This window comes from Bombus vosnesenskii, unplaced genomic scaffold, assembly GCF_011952255.1.
Source record: "Bombus vosnesenskii isolate JDL3184/JDL3185 unplaced genomic scaffold, Bvos_JDL3184-5_v1.1 scf7180000013293, whole genome shotgun sequence".
NCBI lineage: Eukaryota > Metazoa > Arthropoda > Insecta > Hymenoptera > Apidae > Bombus > Bombus vosnesenskii.
The window spans coordinates 3,248,498-3,274,484 of record NW_022882944.1 but is presented as its reverse complement, the minus strand read 5'-3'; the positions used below and the strand labels follow the sequence as shown (position 1 = coordinate 3,274,484).

General features: G+C 34.3%; 2 protein-coding genes and 1 long non-coding RNA gene across 5 annotated transcripts in view; 1 reads left to right on the top strand and 2 right to left on the bottom strand.

Moving 5' to 3' along the window:
- The window catches only part of LOC117232745, a 36,898-nt gene extending 17,193 nt beyond the window's left edge, over window positions 1–19,705 (bottom strand). The window contains exon 1 of one of the 2 annotated variants that reach the window (XM_033492354.1): window positions 18,815–19,705. In XM_033492354.1, the coding sequence (XP_033348245.1) occupies window positions 18,815–18,884 (70 nt within the window). In that variant the 5' untranslated portion in view covers window positions 18,885–19,705. Of the gene's footprint in view, window positions 1–13,300; window positions 13,844–18,814 lie in introns of those variants that run through there. The other variant, XM_033492355.1, reaches the window with a different exon arrangement.
- Window positions 19,706–19,988: 283 nt separating this feature from the next.
- Window positions 19,989–24,028, top strand: LOC117232748. 2 transcript variants are annotated; one of them, XR_004493181.1, is made up of 7 exons: window positions 19,989–20,095; window positions 20,260–20,401; window positions 20,921–21,224; window positions 21,447–21,964; window positions 22,761–23,120; window positions 23,342–23,767; window positions 23,937–24,028. It is a non-coding gene; the product is annotated as an uncharacterized LOC117232748 (long non-coding RNA). The 2 variants fall into 2 exon arrangements; XR_004493180.1 differs by having other exon boundaries at window positions 20,921–21,964.
- On the bottom strand, window positions 23,775–25,348 carry LOC117232746. Its single transcript, XM_033492356.1, has 2 exons — window positions 24,909–25,348; window positions 23,775–24,335 (listed from the first exon to the last, which is right to left on the bottom strand). Exons 1-2 carry the CDS (start codon window positions 25,058–25,060, stop codon window positions 23,918–23,920), a joined length of 570 nt encoding a protein of 189 aa, XP_033348247.1. The 5' UTR covers window positions 25,061–25,348; the 3' UTR covers window positions 23,775–23,917.
- Between the last annotated feature and the right edge of the window lie 639 nt (window positions 25,349–25,987).

Genomic DNA, 25,987 nt, shown 5'->3' with positions numbered 1-25,987 from the left:
AAATAGCGAATATAAAAATAGATAGGATCAGGTTGTATTATAATGTAATTTAAAGTGCACTGATATTATCGTACATTGTAATAAAGATAATGAAGAAGCAAGAAACTATCGGAAGGGGAGGAGACGAGACTAAAAATCGAAACAAAGACGAATTCACAGATAATCTTAAAAATTGCACAGAAGAGCCGGCCGACGGAGCAGCTAATCTAAATTTACTTCGACATAATAACACACTTGGAGCCCTTTCCACCATCCCGTGTCCCGGACCACCCAGCATGAAATTTTACGACACCGCCTTATTACATGTTAATCTTCGCACGATAAAGATTACGCGATACCAAATACTTACATACGTGCGTAACGACACTGCACACGGAATGGAATCACAATTTTGCGCGATAACACGATAATTGCCATGTAGAGCGGTGATTAAATACAAATTTCTCGGTCGAACCAACTTCTAATTGCATATTTGTTTGGCTTATTCGATTTACTTGATACCGCTACGACGCCTACGTTTTTATTTGTTTCATGTTCTTTTTTTTTTCTTTACGGTGGCGACAAAAAGTATCTCCACACCATTGTATTTATAACAGTATTTACATACTAATTAATTAGGTCGAAGTATAATAACTTTTGTATCATTCAGTGGTATGTTCGTAGGACTAGAAAAATTTGATACGATCCACCGAACATACAAAAAGAAATTCTTTTCCGTTTTTCGAAACCGACAAAGCGTACCTTCTTAAAGTAACCGTGATCCTCGAATTTTTATACTTCAATCGAAAATATTTTGTACTAGGGTCATATGTTCTTCTACCCACAAGATTGTAGAGGACTTTACGACAAATTCATGTTAGGCATATCACGTAATATTCTTATTAACTCGGTAGTTTACAGTAGTGGAAATAATAATATTTCATCCGTTGATACACTTCGGAATTCCATTTGAGAAAGAGTAAATTACCGGAGCATGAGTTGTACATGCAGCCACTCTAATAACAGCAACACTTCTGCAAATGCCGTATACAATTTGAACCGGCACTAAAATAAAGTGTGCCGTAAACCTGGCACTGGATTAGTACAAATATCATGTAACGCGCCTTTTTAATTTGTCGTAAAGTCCCTTACAATCTCGTGAAAAAGACAACGCACGGCCCTATTTGTTTCGCCAGGGGTAACACTGGTTTCGCTATGAAAACAAAATATTTTCGGAATCTTTCTCATCGTCATCTGCAGTACGCTCGTTGTTATTAATATTAACATAATATTTATGGATAGAGAAACAAACATTTTCCTGGAACCATAGATCCCATTCCTTTATTGTAATTTTTCTGGGTCCACCCAGAAACATGTCACACAGAACGAAGATCCTACTTATGGAATATGGATTCCGGCACTATTCCCGTGGGCGGTTGCATTCTATTGTATCGAAGCGATATTCCTTTGTGCGCGGACGATTATTCACAGGGGAACACGACAGTCGCGCCGAAAAAAGAACGCAATAGATCGAAAGATACCCGTGTTAGGTCGGAACACGTTGGTTCCTGTTGGTTTCAGCTTTTTGTGCCGCGTTCAACCCGAGGAATGCCGTGATTCCGAGGGTGCTCCGGAAATTACACGAGTCTAAGGATGGCTATCCAAATTATAGGAAAAAGAGAACCACTTATCTCAATAGAGTTATTATCCTAAAACTCGCCAATGTTTTCCTTTATACTATAAGGATATTCTTCGGTTGTGGATGCAAAAAGAAACGAAATAATGCAGGGCAATTGGAAAATGTAGGATCAGCTCAGTAGAAAAGTAAGGTACAATACGGAGAGCAAAATTTTTTAACCGGATGCGTCTTTCATTCGAGGGTACTTTAGGCCGTTTTAAGTTATTCATTTCGAAAACGAGGGTCGTTTTTCATGGAAACGAACCAAAGTTTTGAAAATCCGATTTTGTGAACATTTGGTCAACGAAGATCTTAACTGTAGAAATCTACGTAAGACCGTGATCGTACGGAGCACTAAACGGTAAGCGGCGAACAACTGATGGCACAGTCAATGCCAACGCTCTGAATGCCAATTTTACCGCTTACCGTCCTTTGTATGGTCACGTCCGCAAGACAGAAAATAACCCAAATCTAATACAATGCTCGAGATTCAGGTGCACACAGAATAAGCTATACAGGAGTTTAAGAGCAGTAAATCTTAAGAAATGTATGTGGTCCACGAGGAAGTCACGCATCGACAGGTTGACAAAATTTTTTTGTTTACCTTATTTTGGTGAAAAACGACCGAGATTTTCGATTTCGATGACCTCGAAAACTTCGAAAAAGTCACGTTTTAGTCGAATATTTTGCAGTCCCGATGCTATACCGGAGCCGAAAATATTTACAAAAACTTAGAATAATCCGTTTACAGAGAAAGTAATTGAAAAATATAGAAGAAAATCTGCGGAATTTAACACAATTTATTACCCCAGGAACCACGAGTGTGTTTCCCTTTATCGCGTAACAGAGAGTACTTCAAAGTGCCGATGCGGAAAACGAGGCACTGATGTAAGGAGCAACCGGATACCATCATAGTCCATCTGTCTCGTCGCCAAAATGACATGACACGTGGCCGCACCTGGTTGTAGTCGAAAGTAGCGGTCGTTTCGCCATGTGACCGCCTCTGAGAGCCATCAACAGCGGTAGAAAAAGGGAACAGCGAGGAGAAGCCCGCGAACACAAAGAGGAAAGAAGCATCGAAAATGCGGGAGGACGTCGCAAAAGAATATCCGGCTCTTCGACATATGTTCGAACATCACATCGGCTCGAGCCTAAACGCCATGTACTTATCGAAAAGGTTCAAGCCTCCTTGTGTGTCAGCTGGAGAAGCTGACTTGTTCGGTAATTCGGTTTCAGAGCCATACTTTCATTTTAACCCTGCTGCTTTTTTAGTCATCTTCGATTCAATTATATTTTTCTAAAAAGTATCTTCATGACTCGGGCGAAATAGCAAATAGTCATGTTGGTGTGCATGAGTTTTATGTTAAACGTCTTTTTATGATTGTAAATAATAAAAAACGTCGTACAAATTTGTTTTCCAGTTAGAACGAATCTCTTCTTTACCGCATTGTATCTGCTTGGTTTCTCAAAAGGTGTTTAAAATGACCTCTGACAACACAATGCTGGAGACGCTTCGGCATTGACTGCCCTGCTCTTTTCATTTCTTCACGTATTTTCTTTGCAAGTCTTGTTCGATTCTCTCATTCATCAGTGAGCTTTCCGTACGGGATGGGTAAATAACTACACGAGTAAAAGTCAATGACAAAATATCCCGCAGACTTACGTTCAGATCTGAAAAGATCGTTTGGAACATCCCTTGCGAAGATAACCAGGTACAAGCAGGTGTCGAAGAAGAAACAGTTCTCCAATGCGACTGAACACCCTGTATATATATGTATAGGTATCTAATTGTATTACTCGTTAATATCCATCCTTCGAACAAACTAATATGAATTATTTAATCCCACGAACTTACCGTTAATAGAATTCTAAACTAACTTCTCTTTTTTTAATTTTCACGTTCCATGAAGCGTGTACTGATTTGAATCTTTGACCCGCAGTCATAATGGCTGTACGTATAATACATATTATTCTGTGTATAATACAAGACGACGATGAAATAAGATTAGGCTAATTGAGGTAATCGAACGAAAAGGAAGAGGAAGAAGCGGCTAATTGCGACACTATTCGTATTAAACTAGATGGATCGTTCTGGAATGTTAATAGATATCTGCACAGTGTTTCCTGGCTGTCAGCGATGACTTTCAAAGTGTTGCTCGAGCCTAGTTCGCTCTTTAATACGCGTTTTAACGATGCAGTTCACGGCTACGATTACCCAACCATCGTTAGTTATATTTAGACACGTTAATTGGGACCGCAAACCTCGATAGACACAATCGGCTATTAAAATCAGCTGCGTCAAAACACCAGTACACGTGCGCCGCTAATTCTCAAGCGAAAAAGGAGACATCAGTTGAACGACCTTGCGCCAACAGGTCGTTCAACTCTTTGTGACCCTTTGTAAGCTAGGATTAATTAATTGCAACTTGCATCTTACGGTTCAATGGAATCTCTTTAGACCAATTTTATTCATTTCACAGCCTTATTTCCAGACTGTGCATATTTATACAATTTTTTGCTTAAAATGCACGAGGACTAGAAGACGTTGACAAAGATGTCACAGCTACTTATAGATTATAATACTTTAGTTGGGAAATATTATTCTACAATGCAGATAGTACCGTTCAACTCTAGATCCTTTGGAAACTAGGATTAATTAGTCGAAACTTGCATCTCATGGTTCAATAGAATCTTTTTAGATCAATTTCATTCGTTTCCGAGCCCAATTTCCAAACAGTGAACATTTATAGAATTTTTTATTTAAAATACGCGAGAGTTACAAGATGATGAAGATATCATTGGAAGGATGGAGGAATTTGTAGGAATGGGTATAGCTATTTATGGATTATAATACTTTAGTTAGGGAATATTATTCCATAATACAGATTATAGGTAGTGTCGTTCAATTCTTGATCTCTTGGAAAGTAGGTCCAATTAACTGTAACTCACATGGTTCAATGGAACTGTTTTAGTTTAATTTAATTCACTTTGGTCTTGATAATCTTCAAATTACGAATGCTTATGATAATTTTTCTATAAAATACCTACAAACATAAAAAAGCATCTACTGTAATCGTTTGTTCAAATTATATTATACATGCATCGATTATCAAGTTAGGCATATGTTTCCACTGAACAGATATAAAATATGCAACTCATTGCATGTTTTGGAACTATAGCTTGCAATCTGTTCAACTTGAATATATACAGTTATCCTTATCAAAAGTAAAACAGTAAACGCGCAGCTACCATACCAGAAACGTTTGAATATTTCATATACGCGAGAAATAAATAAAAATGATTTTTTTCTAAGGTATAGGAGGATTTTTATGAATCACTGTATACTTATATTTAGTTCCAAATAAGGTGAACATTTTTATAACATGACACAAGGGTAAATATGTTATACCTTATTCGGCTTTCCCAACCGATGAGCCATTCAGAATACAATCGCACAAAGTGTTATCATTTTACTCAAAATCCGACGCTATCGATGACAAACTTCCCCTAAATATCTTAATGATTTCTTAGAAAGTATTTTCCGCTTAAAGAATTCGCTGATCGATGCGTATATATTTTTACAACTGAAGATTAAATACCTATACATATATATGATCAAAGAGAACGGTGAGCTTCCAAGAACTCAGAGCTGAGATAAGATAGCGAATTAAGTCTCAGTCAAACAAACGGTGCAAATTTCTCCCGACAACAGTGTATACACCTTGACAATAGGAATATGACGAGTCATACGGAAGTACGCGACTAATGTTCGTCTTTCACTCGAAGCAAGAATCATGCCTCGTGGATGCCTCGTATACTTTCTATGGAATACAGACATCAAACTTGCTCACTGTGTCTCAAAAGGAGAATACAGCATTTTTGAATTTGGTGCCTATAGGAAGTACTGGTACATCATTGTATTTATTATAACATTTAACTCTGCTATGAAATGCTTTCAATTATTTTCAATTCAATTGTATTTTTTTAATGTCAAAAATATATCTGAAATCCGAACAAAATCAGATATTAATACAGGATTTTCAATTTCGCGTTCAATGTGTTCCGAGATTATTACGAATCTTTGCCGATTACTGAAATTAGTACAAAATTGACAAAAATCGATAGAAATGTGTTTATATCTCTTTCTTTGTGATTCTGAAATGTTCCCACGCTTGAATAGGAAAAAGTGGAAGTAAATAATTAAAAAGAACTGAACAATTCTATTCCACAGAAATCTGAATTACTAAAAAGGAACTTAATATAGACCAGCTGACTAATCCACGTGGAAACAATCGTTAAAAGAGAAATTACCATGTAAATATCGCAGATGACTCACGGAGCATTCCTCGAGTGAACTGTGTTTCGCTGTTTCCTCCACCTCCAACTTGAATGGCTGGAGGAAATACCAAAAGGATCTCGCGGACTGAACGAGATCACGACAACCTGCTGGTAGAATCAAACGCGTTGACCTGAAAATTATATCGATGGATCGTGCATGGAAACGTGAATGCGTGAGAACACGAAAGCAAATCTCGATCGTGGGACGAGAGAAAAGAGCGAATGAAGAAGGGACAAGAGTGGCGGGAGCAAGTGCCGCACCCTGTAGAACCTCTCCAGTTCTCATTTCTCTGCCGATTGCTCACGGATGTTTGAAAAGAAAAGGGGGAAAGAGAGAAGAAGGAAAGAAAAACGGAAAACGAATAGGATATGACTTGGTTGAACCTTGTTTTACAGTACCAACTACGTTTGACTGACAACACGTGAACAGAATCTAAAAACAGCAGTTCCGAATTTAAGAATTATCTCTAATTATAAATTCCCCGTGCTTAGATCTACCTATTTTCAATTACAATCTAAAGTTAACCTACTAAAATTTAATTAAAAACTTTAACTTTAACTTGAAGTTAAATCTAGCAAAATTTAAGCGAAATTTAATTAAAAAGCCTAATTCAACTTAAACACATGTCTAATCTAACCTAGCCGAATTACAGGCTGCTAAAACTTTGTTTTAGGACACCAACAATTTTTGACCAATCTCTGTGCTCTCTGATGGTAAACAAGTGGAATTTAAAAACACTAATTTTGAGTTTAGGGAATTTAATCCCGACTAAATTTGTCAGTTTACATTTCAATTAGATCAGGTTAGATTTCGAGTTTGTATTTAACAGTATTTTTGCTTTAAAACAAAATTTGTTGTACGGCGTAGTTGGGTTAGAGGAGACTACGTTTTAAAAAGAATAATTGATGATGTGGAGGAGGAAAGGCGTTTAGAAAGAACGGATCGAGGCTGTCGGGTCGTCACACTCGCTGCCCGGTGCAACAATGACCATCAGAAGGAGTAGACCGGAAGTCTCTTGTAATCCGCGGATGCCTGGCCTAGGTTAGGATAGGAGAGGCTAGATCAACGTCTTGGCTAACGGTATAATATTTTAACCATTTGAATTATTCTTATGCGATACATTCATATGTATATGTGGAAGATAAAAAATCCAAAGGTATCTGTCGAAGACGGAGAAGATTTATTTTAAAATTGATACGACGAACATATATTACAAACCAATAACAAAGACTATAAAACAACGTAGAAAATGCAAATATTCTAACCGGAATTAAATGCAAAAAACGCGACACATAATGGTTCTCTGGTTTTCTAACAAAAGAGAATTCCTACCCTAACTCTTAAATAGTACGAGAATTCGTGTTTCGAAATTCTATCATTTCTAACCTAAATTAGGTATTATTATCCTGAACATCTGGTATCTCCGCCATCTTGAATTTAGATAGTCCACATCGCGTGTAAAATCCCCAGATTATTTGTCTGAAAATTCCTTCGGGCATAGTGATTAGCTGAAGCGAGAATTCCAAAGCAAATTTGTCATTCAACATAAAAAAAGAGAATAATTCGCGTGACCTAAGAAACTCCCTATTCTTCGCTCTATTCGCATTTTTCTAGGGTCCAATCCTCTTCTTTTTAGCTTCGTCGTCCTGCGGTCTATCATCAACGGTAATTTTGAAGCTCTTTCGACCGGTGGTTAAGAGGAATTTGGGTCAGTGATGCTTCTTACAAAATATTGAGTTCCCTGGTGTCATTGTTCGGCATAAATTAAAAATTGTTAAACTACTAATTAATCTCGAAAAAAGATTAAAGTTTAGTTGATATTTTCTTTAAAAAAAGGTCTTTATTCCGGTTTCCCGGTCAGTTTACAAATACGTCATTTTATAAATTTTATAAAACATTTTATAAATCAATAAATACTGTGATAGCTAACTATTGTAACCTCATATAGAGGAAAAATTGCAATACTTTGGCTTATCGTTGTAACGTACGCTTTGTGCCTCTTTCTTTTGAGGTTATATCATCTCGTCAGGAAGATTTCTCGATGTTTTGTGAGACTTTAACAATACGTGAGATAAGATAGTATTGTGAGGAAGAAACATGGGAAAATGTAAACGCGTACATGGTTAAATTAGATTAGGAATTAGGAAATAACAATTCTGATGATTGAGAAATATAATGAGAATATTTATGATACTGGCATATAGGATCTCTTAGAGGTATTATGAACTGAGATATTTCTATATGACTTCATGTTATTTTAGTACATAGTTTTCGTATTATCAAAATTAAGTAAGTATAAGTAAAAATATAAGTATAAATAAAAAAGATTGGTTTCTAAAAATGTAAGTAAATTTTTTAATTAAATAATATTAGTTATGGAAAAGTTATTTAGAATCAAAAAAGGTTCTGTATTATAATTTTAAAACCCTTCTTAGATCAATAAACTACTCAATTTATTCGATAAATAACTATGAAAAGTAGTAATAAAATTAGCACAATTTGATAATATTCCTGATATTTTCACTTGATAGATTGTAGGAGTACTAATATGTAAATGTATATGAACGAACAAATTACTTATTTTCTGTAAACCTAGCCTAATCTAATCAGTTCGTATCTTTCTACGCTGCAGGGTTAAAATATGTGAAATATGAATGTACGACCCGTTGTTCAAATATGAAGAAGAAGACCTTTTAACGGCCCAAACTTTACTTAGTGTATCGTTTATTATAATATCTATCCGGTTACGGATCATGCTTTTGGTCTGCTGGGGGTCTCGGATGATTATTAAGGTTTCGCGTGGAGTCACCTTACCGTGACCAGCCCGTTTCTGGTATGTTTCAAATGGAAAAGGTAGTACATTGACATTCGTAAGAACTATTATTCATAATTTCTTTCTTTAAAAAAAAAAAAAAAGAAAAAAGGGAAGAGAAACTTTCGTATAAAGAGATCAGCTGACTAACTTGCAATTCAACAGGATTAATTAATATCTCTAGTAATTTAAAGATAATGTAAGTGCATTTAATTAGATAAGATAATATAATACAATAGAATATTAGTACGTAAGGTAGTGATAGGTAAATATCATGAGATATTCTTTATAAACAAAGTAGCTTACGCAAAACAAATCTATCTATGAATCAACTTTTTACGTATTTCCAACTCATTGAAGTAATGTTTAAGTAATGTTGATAATTAAATATTCCATTACGATGTAATTAAATAAATGTTATTTTATATTAGTTATTTTATATCATAGGATGTAAACCGGAAACCATATCAAGCAAACGAGCAAGGATTAGAATAAATAATAAAATAAATATTTGCAACAATTACTAATCGAGCTTCGTACTTCGCAAAATACCATTCAAAATGTGTCTCAATGAATCTATAAAATTTATAACAAATATTAATATAATTGTACGCATAAATAATTTAAAAATGATTATCTAGATTACTTTGGTAGATGTCTCGAATAAAATATAATTGAAATATCTGATGAGACATAATCTTTTCCAATGAACGAGCAAAGATGTTCTACAGCAAATCTATAAAATTCCAAGTTTACAATTTTGGTCATTTGGATCAGTTTCGTAGTTCTGTTGTGAAATATAAATGTAATTGAGCAATCTGAAGAAATGTAATCTGTTCGAATAAACGTTCACATGTCGTAAGTAACATATATGTATGTACGAATGTATTATAGTGTATGAAAGCAGAACGCATTCAGAGGTTGCCAAAGGAAGATTGCAAGTACGCGGCCACTTATGTTCATAATGCATCCCGTGCGTAAGTTCGCATGCACATACGCTCGTGCATTGTCCAGAATCGTAAGCCATGAAAACCAGTCTCTCACCCATAGCTCGTGCCGAACTTTCAGCGTTCATGTTGCGTGTGCATGTGTCATTAAAGTGGGAACGCTGGATAAACAGATACTTGTACAGGGTGGTCCATCCAACTGGGACAAGTTATACCTCTTCCCTATTTAATTATTATTTAGTTACAATTCGACTATCGATTAACAAATATTAATAACGATTTTCGATCTAACAAATCTCATGGAAAGTATTAAAGAAAATGCGTGATATTTAAATTATTTTCATTTTCAATAACGTCATATTAAAATTCCCCTGACTCAGAAAATTAACAAAAACGTAATTACAATATTTTTCTCCTATGATCTTCATATAAGTACACACGATAAAAGCAAATCTGATATAATAAGTGAATCATTGTACTAAATTCTAAAATAGTATATATCAAGAACTAAACGAACATGTACATGCTACTTGTTTCTGAAAAAGTGGATCGAGCCGTAAAATAAAATCCAAAAACGCAGGAGCTCTTACTTCTCCCTAATCCTTCGCAAGAAATTCTCTAAGAAACAACAAAGAAATTTGCATCTTGCGTGTCTCCTAAAACCCAGCGACCGCGCAAAAAAACTCCCCTAAGGAAAATTGCATAATAGAAATTGCAAGCTGCTGCGAGAGCGGCGTCCACTTTGGACGGAACAAGAACAATAAAAAAGAAATAAGAAAAAAATATTGTAAGAGGAAAAAATGAGAAAGAATAAAGGAAGGAATTGTCTGGTATTTTCTACGGTAATAAAGGGCGCGTGTGCCGTATTAGGGTGCAAAGGAGTGAAAGAATTCCGTGATACTTCTGATGGAACGAAACATCTGCCATAAGTTCCGCCACCTACTTCCGAATCGTCCACTATTCTTGCATACCCTTGCCATCATACCGTGAATATTCAATCCTCCCGATGACCAAAAGGAAAAGAAGGTTATAACGAAGGCTCGTGACACGCGAACCAGAAAGCACCTGGTCGACTTTGTTCCTCTTAATCAAAGGACATTTTGTACGTGGTCATTATGCGTGGAAAAACACGCGACAATTGCGTGCACGGATTGTCGAGGGATCTTTGTTTTGTTCCCTTTTCTTGTTCTTTTTGCTTAACCCTTCCTTTTAAAGAAAGGTTCGAAGCTTTCTACTTCTTGGTATTTAAAATGGTATTTGCGGTTTGTGGGAGTAACTGGTAATTATTGTCTATTTGTTACTTAGCTATTTGTAACTATCTATCTGTTCCTTACATTTGGAAAAAATCATTGATTATTTGGAAAAGTAAAATAAAAATTGATTATTTGAGAAATATAAAAGAAACATAATATAATATTTGACTGAACTTATGGATTTTTATGTGTTTATGCAAAATTTAGAAAATGCACAGGATAAATATACTATACAAAAATATAGAAAATATGTAGAGTAAGATGTTAGTTATAATTCTTGATAGGTAAAACGAATTTTTAAGCTCTATTTTTTTAACTATGTCTATAAAACTTTAATTGGATAACTATTGTGTATATTATGTTGTATATCCTTTTTAATATTTTTTAAATAGTCACTTTTTTATTTTTCTAAATAATCAATATTCTTTCAAAATTCAAGAAGCTCATTGCTTCGAATTACAAAGCGACACTCGAAACTTCTGAGGGGTAGTGCACAACGTAGTTGCAACCCCCAAAACTTGTTCATTACAATAGCACCACTGTTCATACGTGCAGTTTCTTTTTTAAGCAAAGGTTTCTATCGATTGGCCGAGGGTTGGTTCTATCCTCGACGGGGTGATTTACAGGACCCCATGGTACATACGAATCGAAAGTATTAGAATCCATTCTATGAGGGATCCTTCGAGATACTGAAATTCAGCCTGTTCAAAGATTCAGTCAACCACACGAAGATGAATGCGTTTCGCGTCACTTATGCTCTCTCGATGTTTCCCTTGGTTAATGAATTATTCGAACAGCGTTAAATATTTTCGAAGTCACGTTGGCAAAATTTTTATGTGGTAAAGGGGAGGGAAGAAACGAGGATGGAAAATTTTATTTTATTACTGAAGTTCCAAATATGGTATGTAATTACTTTGAGAAATTTCGGCTGTAGAAATGTTCTCAATCTATGTAGTAATTAAAAAAAAAAATTGCAAGAAAGCCAACGAAGCAACCAAAAAATTCACATTAAAGTTTCAATGCTATATATTCTTCTTATAAAAAATTACCTTTAACGCCTTACTCTCTATTGCCTTAAAACTCAATCCTCCACTACAATTCCAATCTTCGCCAAAGATCCATGAATAAAACAAAATCTACGAACACATTCAACTGTAAATTCCACTATAACTAGCGATAAATTGTTTTCATGAAACAGGAAACAAGCTCCTCCTGAATGTATCAAGAGGGTGCATCCTGTTTCTTCATACAAACAAATCGATTTCACAGCGGGCGAAGAAAAAAACACGGCCAACTCGCGAGCATCGTTGTGGTCAGGAAAGAATGCCGAGAGGAGATTTTGCGTCCTGGTTGCTCGACATCTTTCATTATTTTCCGAGCGATCGAACATTTGCGCGGCAAAACGGAACGGGCCACGGAACGAACTGTGGGAAACACAGACGGAGGGCTTCGTGTCAGACGCGAAATGTCGAAGCCATTGAATCGCCTAAGAGACAAAGGAAGCGAGCTGCGCACCACCGGCTGCTGAACAATGAGCCGATCACTCGAAATCGAGAGGCGGTTTTCAGCCTAAACCGGTATCAACCTATGATACGTTTCTTTTTTTTTTATTCACCACATATCTATATGAATTTGTAGGTATACATAGTGGTATTCATAAGTATTCAGTGGTTGTATACATAAGTATTCGAAGACTTATAGGAAATTAATTTGATGAATATATTGTGTTATGTATAGACTGTTGCCTTTCATACAATTACATATTTTTGAGGATGTAATTTAAAGATTGTTTTACCTAGCACGTATTATAGGAAGCAGTATACTTTGAATACTTTATATATTCTTTCATACTACGTACATATTATGTGTAACTTTGTGCTTTCCAATTTCCTATAATTGTATAAAAGTCCTCAATGTAATGATCATATTAACGAAATCTGAAAATATATATACAGAGATGTTAAATGCAGGCAAATTTAAATAATTGTACAAGTTAACCCTTTCACGCTCAATGTTGCACGTGCATACCATTATATCCTTAACAAGTTGTTAGTAAAGTGAGCAATTATTTTCCTACTAACTTTTAACTAAATACTACTAATTTTTGTTACAGATTAAGGAAAATCCGGTTCTTAAAGGAATAAGTAGATCCTACATATATACAAGTTTTTGACGTTCTTGCGAAGAAATGCGACGAAATTTGTTATATAACCTAATGCATAGTTAAGCAACGAAATAGTTTATGGAATAATAGAAATAGCATTTGAATTAGCGAGACAGAACAGAACGAACCTTTTCGTCGATCATATTAGCTGTTAACGTTGCATCGTCGTTGGAATCCAGCTTGAAAGACACATTTGCATATCAATTATATTCTGCCTACACACTGTGCAATATTATACTTCGATAGTTCCCAGACAATCTCACCGCCAATATTATCCCTCAGGCAGCCACCTACAACGATCCGCTATTATAAAACGCAATATACCTACTTGTTCCACCAGATTTCTCAGTTTTATTCCACGTTTCGGTGCAAAATTGCATCGTGTTTAACTCCTTCGGGGAATTTATTAAAGCCAAAGATAGATAATCATCTTTTTTCATTTTTCAGTTTCTAGAAAGAAGAGTACTTCCTGTATCCTTTATAGCATTTAATAATGACAACTTAACCTCCTACTTAGGTTAGTTTTCTCTTTAATTGTAGTCTAGTTAGTTACTTTGATTTCTAGAGGTATAGTATTGAATAATACTACATAGAAAAACTATGAAATATTGCAAATCGATTACAGTATTATTTTAAAGTATTTTAAAATATTATGAAATTTTATACTACTATTAATATAAAATATTAGGAAATTACTAGTGCACAGTATGAATAATACAGTAATAAAATATTCTAAAATATTATAAATTTGCTATGAAATATAGTTTCTATAAAGTACTATGAGTAATGTAATCATATTAGGTACCGGAAAAAGTTCCTAAAAAAGTTTGTAAAAATTGGTTCTTGTTAATAACATGTTAATAATAACAAATTGAATTTTGTGCAGTAATTGGTAAGCGTAATGCATGCAATTGGTTTCAGTGGAAAGTTTGATCTTTGTAGTTGGTATACATGCTTCACTGTTTTCAGTTGTTTTGACATTTCGTTGTTTAACACAACAATAAACATGGATAGCGAGAAGTTAAAAATTTATGCTTTCCTACTATACCAGTTTGAACTTGGAAATACAACAGTAAATGTGGTAAGACACATTTGTGTACATGAAGAAGATGCTGTTAGCAAAAAAATAGCGTAAAAGAGGTTTAGACGGTTTAAAGAAGGAAATGAATCGTTAGATGACGAGTCGTGTTCAAAACGTTCGTCTGTCATCGAAAATGAGAACTTAGATTCAAACCATTTCAAACTCACGAAAAAGATGTTAAGACGAACAGAATTAAACGACGATTTCTACGTCGAATAAAATTACATGTTAAAGAAGATCAGAACATTTGAATTTTATTCTAAAAATGCACATACGTACATACCTTTTCCGGTACCTAACGTTCTATTATAAAGTATTATGAATTAATATTGAGAAGGGGGACCTCCCGTATCCTGCAGGACATATGCTTTAGAGGATTTCAAGAGCCATCTGTCTGAAAAAGATTCGCGATACGATCTGGGGCCCTTCAAGAAAAAATACTTAGGATGTGATATTCAAAGGGGGACCATAATCCGGCCTCCCACGATGTTCCTAAATTTAACATTTCTTATGAATTACGAGAGAGGCTTGTACACAGTTTTCGAACCCTAGCCAACTGTGTTTTATAAAACGTCGGCCCACGTGCGCACGAGCGCAATCGACGCGATGAATTGATTGGTACAGTATGCTACAAAAGTTACAACCCCTATTGTTCCTTTCGTCGTCTGCTTCTTAGAATTTACATCAATGTTTACTCAAAATCATTGCCTTGAATTTTATTGAAATGAATAAAAAATGAAAATTTAAATCGACTAATTATTTTAGAAAATTCTTTATTTTAGGAGAATAAATTATCTGGAAAAAAGTCTTAGTAATTTTGTACGAACAAATAAGCTGAAAAATATGAAGAAACAAATTGTGTTAATGGAATTTTGTGGAAACAAATTGAAAATACGAACGAGCAAGCTGTTCCGGAAAATATTTAGAAAACTTTATACAAATAAATAGGTGGAAAATATAGATGAAGTTCAGAGTATATTTTGAGAATAAATGTACAAGAATATATCAAGTTCTACATTTCACTTTCATAATGCTAAATTTTTGTAACTATATGAGAATACTACTAAATGGTACGAAATTAAATATACATAGACTTGAACAATTATTACGCGAATGTCTATAATAAATACAATGATGTTCAAATACTTTCTGTAACCACTGTATGTAGAGTAATCGTTTCAAAAACAGGTTCATGGTGCATCTGCCCTTTGAGGCGTGCTACCCTTGAAACAACAGGTCGATCGTTATCGTTGATGCCACTTTCGCCACAATTCAGATGAATGAAGAGAGCCGAGCATAATCACGCACGTTATTGAGGCGAATGGTTTCCGGAAACGACCATGATTCGTTTACGATTCAGAGGATTATTTTTTTATGAGATTTATTAGATTGCTTCTTTAAAAGAAATTTTAATATGACAATTTGTCTATCAACAAAAGTAATCGTACAAACTATTAACGTGTAAGATAAACAAAATAGCCTGTATAATATGTATCGTTCAAACATAGTAATATAATACGTATAAAATCTTAATTACAGTTCTTCAACTTGAACCATTGAACGAAGGATTAAACACTTTTTTGTGGCGCCTGTTTACACCGGATTAGATTAAATATCGCGGCCATTAATCACGAATGCATCGTAACACCAGGGAAAAAGAGCATAGTTCCCATCGTCTTCGAACGATCCTGTTTACTTGTGCGTCCCAGGGAGAAATCATCAATCATCGCTTTGGCGACAGCGCTGCTATCGAAATCACTGTGATATATAACTCTTGATGTATTTTCTCTTTCAGTACGGAACAAAGCGCATGTGCGCGGGCGTACATCCATTAGAAAACACAACGGAAAAGAGTTAACCACGCTAAAGTAAAGAATAATAAATAAACGATCGCGTTAAATTTGCCTTCCAAGTGGTTTCCTACATAGTATTATTCTCTACATTCTTCTTTACATTTCTGTATATTATCGACTACAATCTAATTTTTAGATTTAAAATAATTATGCCTATTAAAAAATTCCAAAAATCTCTCTGTCAAAAGAAATTCCAAGGTGCAAATTCCAAATTCCAATACCAAGGTCTCCGAAATTTTATTATATTTGGCCAATATATTATCGATTGCTCTTTATCCATTTCCAATTGGATTCGCCCGAGAAATAAGTAGAGATTCGAAGTTTTCTGCGTCGGTCCATTTACACCTTGGTGAAACAGGATAAAAAAGGGGACCGTCGGAGGACCATTAGGCTGGTAGGAAAAAATGTTTCTTATTCGAAGAGCGACCGCAACGCGGCTCGTTTCGCTCTCCTCTAATTTCCAAGCGTACCGCGGAAAGATGGAGCATGTCGGCTAGCAAGCGATTTGTTCTTTTGGTGGAAGTCGATGATGGCTTGTGCGAACCACGCTGGAAAACGAAATGAGCAACAAGAAAACGCGATCTTGAGCAAGGTGGTAATTACACTACTGGCAGAAACTCTCCATCATAGTCTCCATCATACCCCATGAAATACACGTTTCTATGCTCGATGAAAGATCGATGAATTGATCGACGATGGTATTGCCTTGGAGATTTTGAGTGAAAATTATACGTGAATTGAATTTCTTGCGAACTGCGCGCAATGCTGATTACTACAAGATAAAGTTGCGCTGTAAATGAAAGAGAAGGAATTTCGAAATATTGGGAAATATTTTTGTAAAAAGAGAATTTTTTAGACTGGATTTTTAAGGGCATTTCTTATACTTATGATATTCTGCAAATAGCGGGTGTATAAGCAAAATTATGCTATGAACGAAGAAAAATAATCGTTATAGCACCTCAGAATGAAAATTCGATATTCAATTATTCTTGCGGTAATCGACAGTAAACTATCCTGCTTAAGAAACGTACGTCGATAATATCACAAGCATAAATCTGTATTTAAAAATAAATCTTACGTCTTTGGGGATGATCCGCCAGAAAACCTCCAACTTACAAACTTGAAATGTTATATCTCATAAAGAAACGTTTTTAATATCACTGGAATATCTCTAAAGGGATCTTAATTAATGGCTATTTAAGGTAAATTGTAATAGTTTGAAGCGAAAAGAAATTTTGTATAAAAATAATAAACTTTGAAAACGTTTTCTAAGAAGGAATCAAGCAACGCTACAGTGTAGAGAATGTAATGCAGAATATACATAATTGCTTGAAAAGGAGAACATCGGATATGCAATTCCAAGGAAAACATAAAAAGCTTTTAAGATAAGATTTCCCGTTGATGAGTTTCCCACATATTCATCCTTATAGTTTCCTCAGTAGTTTGAATCTTGATCAATCGTTTTGATACAGTATTTTATACGTCTGATGCTTTAAGCAAATTAAGAAATATTCCCAAGAGTTAAAGTAGAAGGAATAAACTAGTAAAGACTGTGAAACAGCAAAATATGGTAACAATGTCAACGGATTGTAATTTGAAATAAAAATTCGTGGAGGTGGGCTGACCTTGAGAATGACTAAGGCTAAAAATGACTATAGTTCAGGTCAGTACACCTGAGTCATGCAATTCGAATTCCATTGAGATGAGCAATATGTACTACCGTGTACTTAACGCGTAATTCATAAGTAGACCGCGGATATTTATGCAGTTATGGCAAATTGGAAGATACGAAAGTGCGCATAACACACAAAAGTTGATAAAATATCCAAAATGGAGTATTCGTTATAATTCTTATGATTTGAAACCAATATACTGTTCCTGTAACGTGCCCATACAAATATACATTTTTTGAACGCTGTCATTTCCATATCGAACACTCATTCAATACCAGTTTCGTAATCATTGAATACCTATTTCGAATATTACTCGGGGAACAATCGTGACTCATTAGAAAAACACTCTTGAGTTATTTCAGAGCACAATGACATTAAACTATGAATAAAATCTGTTTGATCAATGATCAGAAAGACGATTGTACCACGAAATTGAGACAGAAGAGTAGCCCGGTACGAATAGGATCGTGGACGGATCATTTGCGTGTTTACATCGAATAAAAAGCTAATCGAAACCATTCAGAGTTATACAATGACGAAATGTAAACAGGGAAATGCTTAGTCCTTAATTTAAGTGTAATTGTATTAGGAAAAGTTTTATTTCTATTCCTATTTTTATAATATGATTGAAAAATTTATTTCTTGCACTTTGAATAATAATTAGACTATGGGTATTTATGTAAATTCACATTTTCATGGCTGAAAAAATGGATTTATATAGCTAAACAAATGGAACCTAGGTAAGGAAGAGCTACCAATTAAATATTTCGAATGTCACCATTTTTTAAATTTTTAATATTATTTTTCGTTATATTTCACATTATAATTACAGTTATACTAATTAAAAATTAGCTGTAGGGAATACATTTTTTAAAAGATACCTCACTAGATGCCTTATAATTATGTTTTTTTATAACATTCATGTATTGTCAATAAAGATCAATCAAAGTATTCACATATAAGCAAATTTGCATAGACACGCATAAGACACATGTAAAGATACAAAAATGAAATAACGTGAAAATATGTACTCACTTTGACTGTGGACTGCATTGGCAATGACCAACAACACAAGCGTTCCTCTGACAATGAGCCTCATATTCATCTGTTTCCTTAAACTTCAGTCTATTTCTACACCACTTGAACTCACTCACTTTCGATCCTTGAGATACGCCAATATTAATCGCGACTCATCGATTAACGATCGAGCAAAATCATCCGCGCAACATTCATTGAACTATCGTATAACTAATGTTGTGCAAATAACCTTATTTCCAATTACTAATTTATAAAATAATACATGTCATTCATAAAATAAAAGAGGAGGGAAAAAAGAAAATATATAGATACAATGTATATTCGTCGAAAGTCAAAATCAGGATACGTCAATGAAGAGACGAGACCGTAAAAGCTCGGTCGTGAGCACGCCTTTCTTCAGCAAACGTGACTCCTCTCTTTCTTCCTCCCTTATTCCCTCTCTCTTGTTCCGTCCCTCTGAATAGTGCACCGTGAACCGGAGCGTACAGCACTTTCCACGAGTTTTGCTCAGGAGGAACGCGATGAAATACCGTTTGATACTTTGTTCCTTCTTACAAGCTTGTGTTTACTTTTACGATACTATTCAATGGATAGTAATCCTCGCTCACAATTGGCAATGTAGGCACGAGGAGTGAAAATTTTGGGAAATTTTGTCAGTTTACTTTTTCCTTCCTCTGTTCACGATTTTATTTGTTGAATATTTGGTCTCTATTTTGTTAGATAATAGTGAATGATTGTACGTTAAAAGTCACTTAATTTTGAGCTGTGTCAAAGACTAAGACAGCGAGTCGAATCGAAGGGTTGAAATCGAAGATGAAGAAAACGAGCCAGGAAATAACCGCGACCCGCACCGTGCCGCGGTTCGCAAACGAATGCCACTGAAGTTGCCGCTCTTCCGAATTCCGTGGCTACATAGGTGTGCGTGCGCCGTATCCCCCCTTTCTTCCCGCACCGCGTGAAATTAGTTATCCCCACCACCGCCGCTTCTCGGCTACGCGCACCATCTTCCCCCTGTTATAAATACACCACTGCGGTACCGGTGTGCAGCATTCGATTAGGAATGGCTCCGATCTAATTTCAAGCTTCTTTAATTTATAATCTCGCGTTCGAGATGAAACTCGATCTTTTTTTGCAGGTTACTTTTTCGGGATTAAAAGATGTCTTAATGAGCAATTGCTGCCTATTATAAAGTTGAAGAATTGGTAATTAAAATTGTTTAACATTGGAAGCACCAACGATTAGGACCTAAAGTTTATGTAAAAGGAGTGAAAATGAAAGGTATATAAGGAAATATATAATGTAATTTTATACATATATTTTACACAATATTACTGAAACCTTTCAATGGATTTTTATATTATTTCTGTGAAAAATTACTAAAATTATTGAATTGGTGATCTTGACTATTCTAGTAATTATAATATTTACTTTTCAATTTTTAGAAAGAAATTAATGGAATTCATCATATTGTATCATATTAAGCTCATACCTACAATAAGGATTCCAGAGTTAAGGAATGCTACAAATGCGTGAATGTTATTTTGAGGTTATCGATCTTCGCAACTAGAAGATTCTTTCGTAAAGGTATTTCATATTTAATTGTAGTGACAAAATTTACTGGGATGGAAGTAATTATATGTTTTTTTAATTACAATAAATAAGTATTTTGATTCAAAGATAGTTCTTTAATTATTTCCAGCATCATTTTAAACATTTTTAAGTTCTATTGGGAGCACTAATTTCTGTGTATTGAAGTAAGATCTCGATCATTAGCTTACGAGATTTCTTACTTTTATGTACACAACTTTACTTCAAGTATTTTACATATATATATCTTTACATATATGTATATGCATTCTACATATTCTTACATCTTTATCTACGTGCAAATACATCCTAATGGTCATTATTTTAAATTTCATATTGCTTCTTTTTAATTCTCATTTGATATTTTGAACTATTTTTGTGCAATTTATTTATATTGTGTGCAGATAATTGTAATAATTATTTTGAGTCATATTTTAAACATCATTTTGAGATAAGTCTCAATGAACACCGTTGAACTTTCCGTTAAACACTAATTTTTAATTTTTTCTTCTATAGATTTCGAAAGCGTGATCTCGCCTGGATAACTGTTTTGTGCAAGACATTTGCACATGCGCGACCAGCTTGATTCCGTTCCTACTTTCCACCGGCCTCGAATCTGGTATATCCTCACTTCCTTTATCCCCACTGCATCTAGCTAAGCGCGTGTGCGGTCGACACGTCAATTATATCTGAATCGAAGGCGACGTCTCATCGTGATTACGCCGCAAAATAAAGGCAACCTGACTTTTCTTTAATGGGTTCGGGGGTTCATAGTTGTTTACATCATTTTTCGCTATCATAATCGTACAGTGATCGTTAGGTAAATTTGAAACCTTAATAGCAGATAATGAACTCCTTCCCATAGAAAATTGCTGCACTTCGATTGTTTAATTTAACTTTGTCCTAAGTTAAAGGACATGTACTTATTGAATTGAACAATCTATTATCGTTTAAGAATTTGTTAGATGTACATTGACCTATATACTGCCTATAAGTAATTCAACTAAACCATAGAAATAAACTTTTATCTTTCTTATTTCAGTTCTAAAGGAATTGAGCATTATCTGCAGCCAGTGACAAGCATCGAGCTGACTTATTCATGTAATCAGAAAGCAACAAAGTAGTGATGTAATTTCGCGGCATTCCGCATAAGTCGTTCACAATACACCGTTTTATCATTAGCCGTTGGGAACAGAAGCGTAGGACTCCGCGATTTATGAATGATTCGGAGGAGTGAATGAACGGGGTCGACGCATGCGCACCATCGGCCAGATTCCATTCCCATTCCGATCTCGCCTCTATTCTCTGCTTTATCCTTTTGCCGCGCTCTGCGTAGGTACCGTGAACGCACAACAGCTGTAGAATTTATAAAAAGGTCTGCTCGACCGACCGATGAAACCCTTATCAAGGTCTTTCCACCATTATAGAGGTGTTAGTGGAAGGAAGGAAGAACGCGTGTTTCTTTCACCGTTACGGAAATATTTACACAACCATGTGCAAACCAACTTACGCCAGGATAAATTAGACTGCTGTCGGCTTTGTCATTTCACCAACCGACAAGTGAGATTTTCCTTGGCACTGATAATGCCGTGATACTGTTACTTTTCCCACATAGCTTTTACCTGACTGTCCTAAATAATCAACTTTTTTTCGTTAAATCTATAGACATAGATACTGTTGAATTAACAGAGGCCTCATTTTTTCATTCTTTTGGCAATAAATAGTAGGGCTCTCTTGCACAATAATTTTCAAAATTTATTGTTATACAAAGAACTTATTATTTATGACTTGTAAAATATTAATATTAACATAATTGTACAAGAAAGACCAGAAAAATAAAACAATGAATAATGAATCTTTATTTAATAACAAAAAGGACAGGTACTTTTCTATCTTTTTTTTAAATTCGCTTTATAAAATTATTGAAGTATTTCTAGTTGGAAAAAAGAAGAACTGCATCTTTATATAGATTGTTTAGATACGATCGCTTTTCAAGATTTCACTTTCAGAAGATCACTATCTTTTGAACACGGTCACTATACAATCCTCTAGAAACGACCACACCATTGAGCACAATTTAGTATTCAACAACGTATTACCTTAAATCAAACAATTGTACTCATTTTCCTGGAAGGAACAACTTCAACTAATTTTCCATCACGATTAAATCGACATCTGAAGATCTAGATTTGGAATTTTCGAATTTACAAAATCAAACTACATCCCATAAAGTATTCTTTTATCAGTATAAAAATATTTTTCTGTATTATGATCATAGATATAACAATTTTTATGTACTAAACTTTCTACATTGAAAGTAAGAGTAACGTAAATTAACAATCATTGATTTCCATAGGTAATGAGCATCGATACCTCGAAGAAAGAGCATTTGTGATGCATATGACAGTCATAATAACAGGTTACAACTTGTCTGTACAAGCCGTGAACGAAGGCCTCCCATTTAAAATTCGCAGCTGATAGTCAAAAGGTGACAAAGCTACTGAATATTGAACGAACAAGAACTTCGTGAAGGATTGTTCAACGTAGTTTACTAACACAACGATTTATGATCTGATATATTTATGGAGATGATTTTCTCTCGTACAACGTTCACGGTGAAAAACATGCAATTTTCTTCTGCCTTTGCAACTTTCGATCGTAACTCCTCGATATTCCAACAACCAAGCGATTTAATCTGAATACAGGTTGTTCCAAAGTACGTGGAAAAAATAGAAAGTAGTCGTAGTAGGAGCTTTAGGGAAAATCGATGCTTGGGTCTACCTGAGTCTTCGACTAAATATATATTCACGGATCTTCCTAAGGAGATCTTTGTCAGATTTATGTGTAAACTTTTAGACATAAAACAATAAAATTCATATATACATAACATTTTTTAACATACTTGTAACTATTCAACTTGTATTTTGAATTTTACAGGCAATAAGACCAATTTAGACATGACTAAAGTCGCGAAATTTTCCCAAAAAATTTGGATAAACGGCGGCATTAATTAAGCTAATACGAAACGTGATATGCAACAATTACAATTTAATGGGACCAGGTCACGGTGAAGAGCGCACCGCAACATAACTGTTTATTAAGTATCTCGTCGCCCACGTTAATTGAGAAATTACTGTCGAATTGATAGCTCCGACGTAAAGTAACCTTAATCGCAGCCGAAGCATTTTAATTAGACCTGCTCTCACGATAATTAAATGAAAAATGTTTGGGAACATTGCATGCTACAGCATATTAACGCACGTGATTTTTACTTTTATGATACGCGGAAATCAATTACATACTTTTTTGTCAATCAATTTCATTTAGAAAGGAAGGCAATACTGAATAGTTTATACTGCAATGGTAGGTAGTTATTTTAATATCATAAAGAAAGATGTTTTTTATAAGTATCATATGATAAGTAATTGGGCTAATTATAAGGGATATACAATTTATAACAATCATATTTAACAAATAATTGGAATACTACCAATTAAAAGAACGTTTCATTTATTATTCTGCATGTTTGCAGGTTTTGTGTTCAAGACAAACATCGTAGCAGCATTTTTCCCATTTGTCGCAATCCTCGTCGCCGTGGCAAGAAGTTGGTGGCAGTGAGTACCAATCATAAGTTCGTAGACAATGGGTTCTCAACGGCGGGCAATGTTCCCCTGTTTCTTCCTCATGGACATTTTCTGGCCAAAACGTGTCGATCGGTGCAAATTCAACGGTGATCATTAGCAGCCATGGGTGTAGGAAAGAATACCAAATATATTCCGCCCAACTCTCAGCTTTTCCGCTTGGACAGCAATAATATTGATGATCGATCGTCCTACACCAGTATCTGCAAAGTGGTCTGTAGCCTTTCCAGTGAGCTTCCGTTGCGCAAACGTGAACGATGAGACAAAATATCACGATCAATCTAAACATCCTGAAACGTTATTGTATGTTCATCAATAGACTATGGATATTTATGCAAATGTCTTATTTACTGCAATAAAATGTATAAATGAAAAGAGATTTTGAAAAGAAACAAACATCGTGTAATCTAGATTGTGATATTGGTTTGTACATTCTTTGTTTTAAAGTTTATTATGCAAGAAGTAACTATGAAAAGAGATAAGAAAAAATTATACTATAGGTAAAGAGTATTTTTATATTATTTATAATAATTACAAGCCATTTAATAAAGTAATTTTCTCATAAAAAAATATGGAGCTTTTTACCATATTTGATTGTTTTAGTGAGCTCTTAAATGGTTAAATATGTATTGTTAATTAATAATTGAATATAAATGTATATATAGAAAAGACATATAGTACAATAATGAATTAGGGTGTGTGTTATGTATGTGTGTATGTATAAGATACGAGTTAATGTTAGTACTTCTACGGTGAATTACAAATACGTAATTATTATTTTGAAAATTATTATTTCTCTTCAGAAAAATTATATATATGTTTTTAGAAGAACAGAATATCTAAATCGATAGTTTGGTACTCACTTGAATTCTGACTTCTGTCTAAAAGGGATGCCGCAGTGTACATCCTTATAAGTGTCAGAAGATCTTCTCTTACTTAAAGTTCCTTCACGGAACACTTGTAAATTATCAGTGTACAGCGTGAAAACCGTCAAAAGCCTCATTAGAAATCTCATTCGACGAAACGTTGAAGCGACATCATTATGAATTCAGTGAAAAGAATAAAAATTTAGTAATCATTTGAGAAAACCGCTTTCCATAGAAAGCAGTACCGCACATAAATTGTCCCCGTATTGTTTAGATATTGTTAGATAGAATTTTTATAGAAATAGCTTTCTCGTGTAAAAAAGACACAGAGAAAGAACATGAAAAACAGTTTTAAACTTCAATAATCAATTATTTCATGTTATTAAAACTGTCCTTTCATTTGGTTCTGGATTAAATATGTATTTTTGCATTATATTGAACATTTCGTTATAAAATTTCATAGATATAAATATTCGAGTGAAAAAATGAAAAAAATGTTCTTGTCATATTTTTCCCACGTGCTTTTCATGTCCATAAATAATTTTATGCGATTTAATGTCGCAATGTTACATAAAACATCGATTTTCGAATGATTCAAATCAAATCTATCTACATTAGATAGTATATCCAACTGATACCAACTTATCAATAAAGTACTAGAATATATCACTGCTAAGTTACTAAATCTTGAAGCTTTTAAAAAAATTTCAGACGTAGGCTACAAATATTTTAGTATCGAATGAACATTTGATGTATATGAAAATTACATTTATTAATTACATTTATAATTACACGATACAATATTTTAAAATATGTGAATCGTGTATAAATTTAAGATTTTTAAAGGAAAAAATATTTAATTCTCCATGCATGACTTTAACAAACAACAAACATATTAAGGTTAACAAATTAAGGTATACTTAAATGTTCGAATAAAAATTTTTCTTAAAATGTAGTAACTTTTAGTACAACGGTAACTAACATTTACAACTTTAATTAGTGTTGTTCTTTTCTATAAAAGAAAGAAAATGTCATTATCATAATTTTGTTGTTTTCGTAAAAAAATAAAGATATCT

Bases quoted from the DNA above. Each gene is read 5' to 3' on its own strand.
- LOC117232746 (XM_033492356.1), bottom strand. From the start codon at position 25,060: ATGAGATTTCTAATGAGGCTTTTGACGGTTTTCACGCTGTACACTGAT. The intron at 24,336-24,908 runs GTGAGTACCAAA...ATAACGTTTCAG, and splicing joins AGACAGAAGTCAGAATTCAA to GATGTTTAGATTGATCGTGA.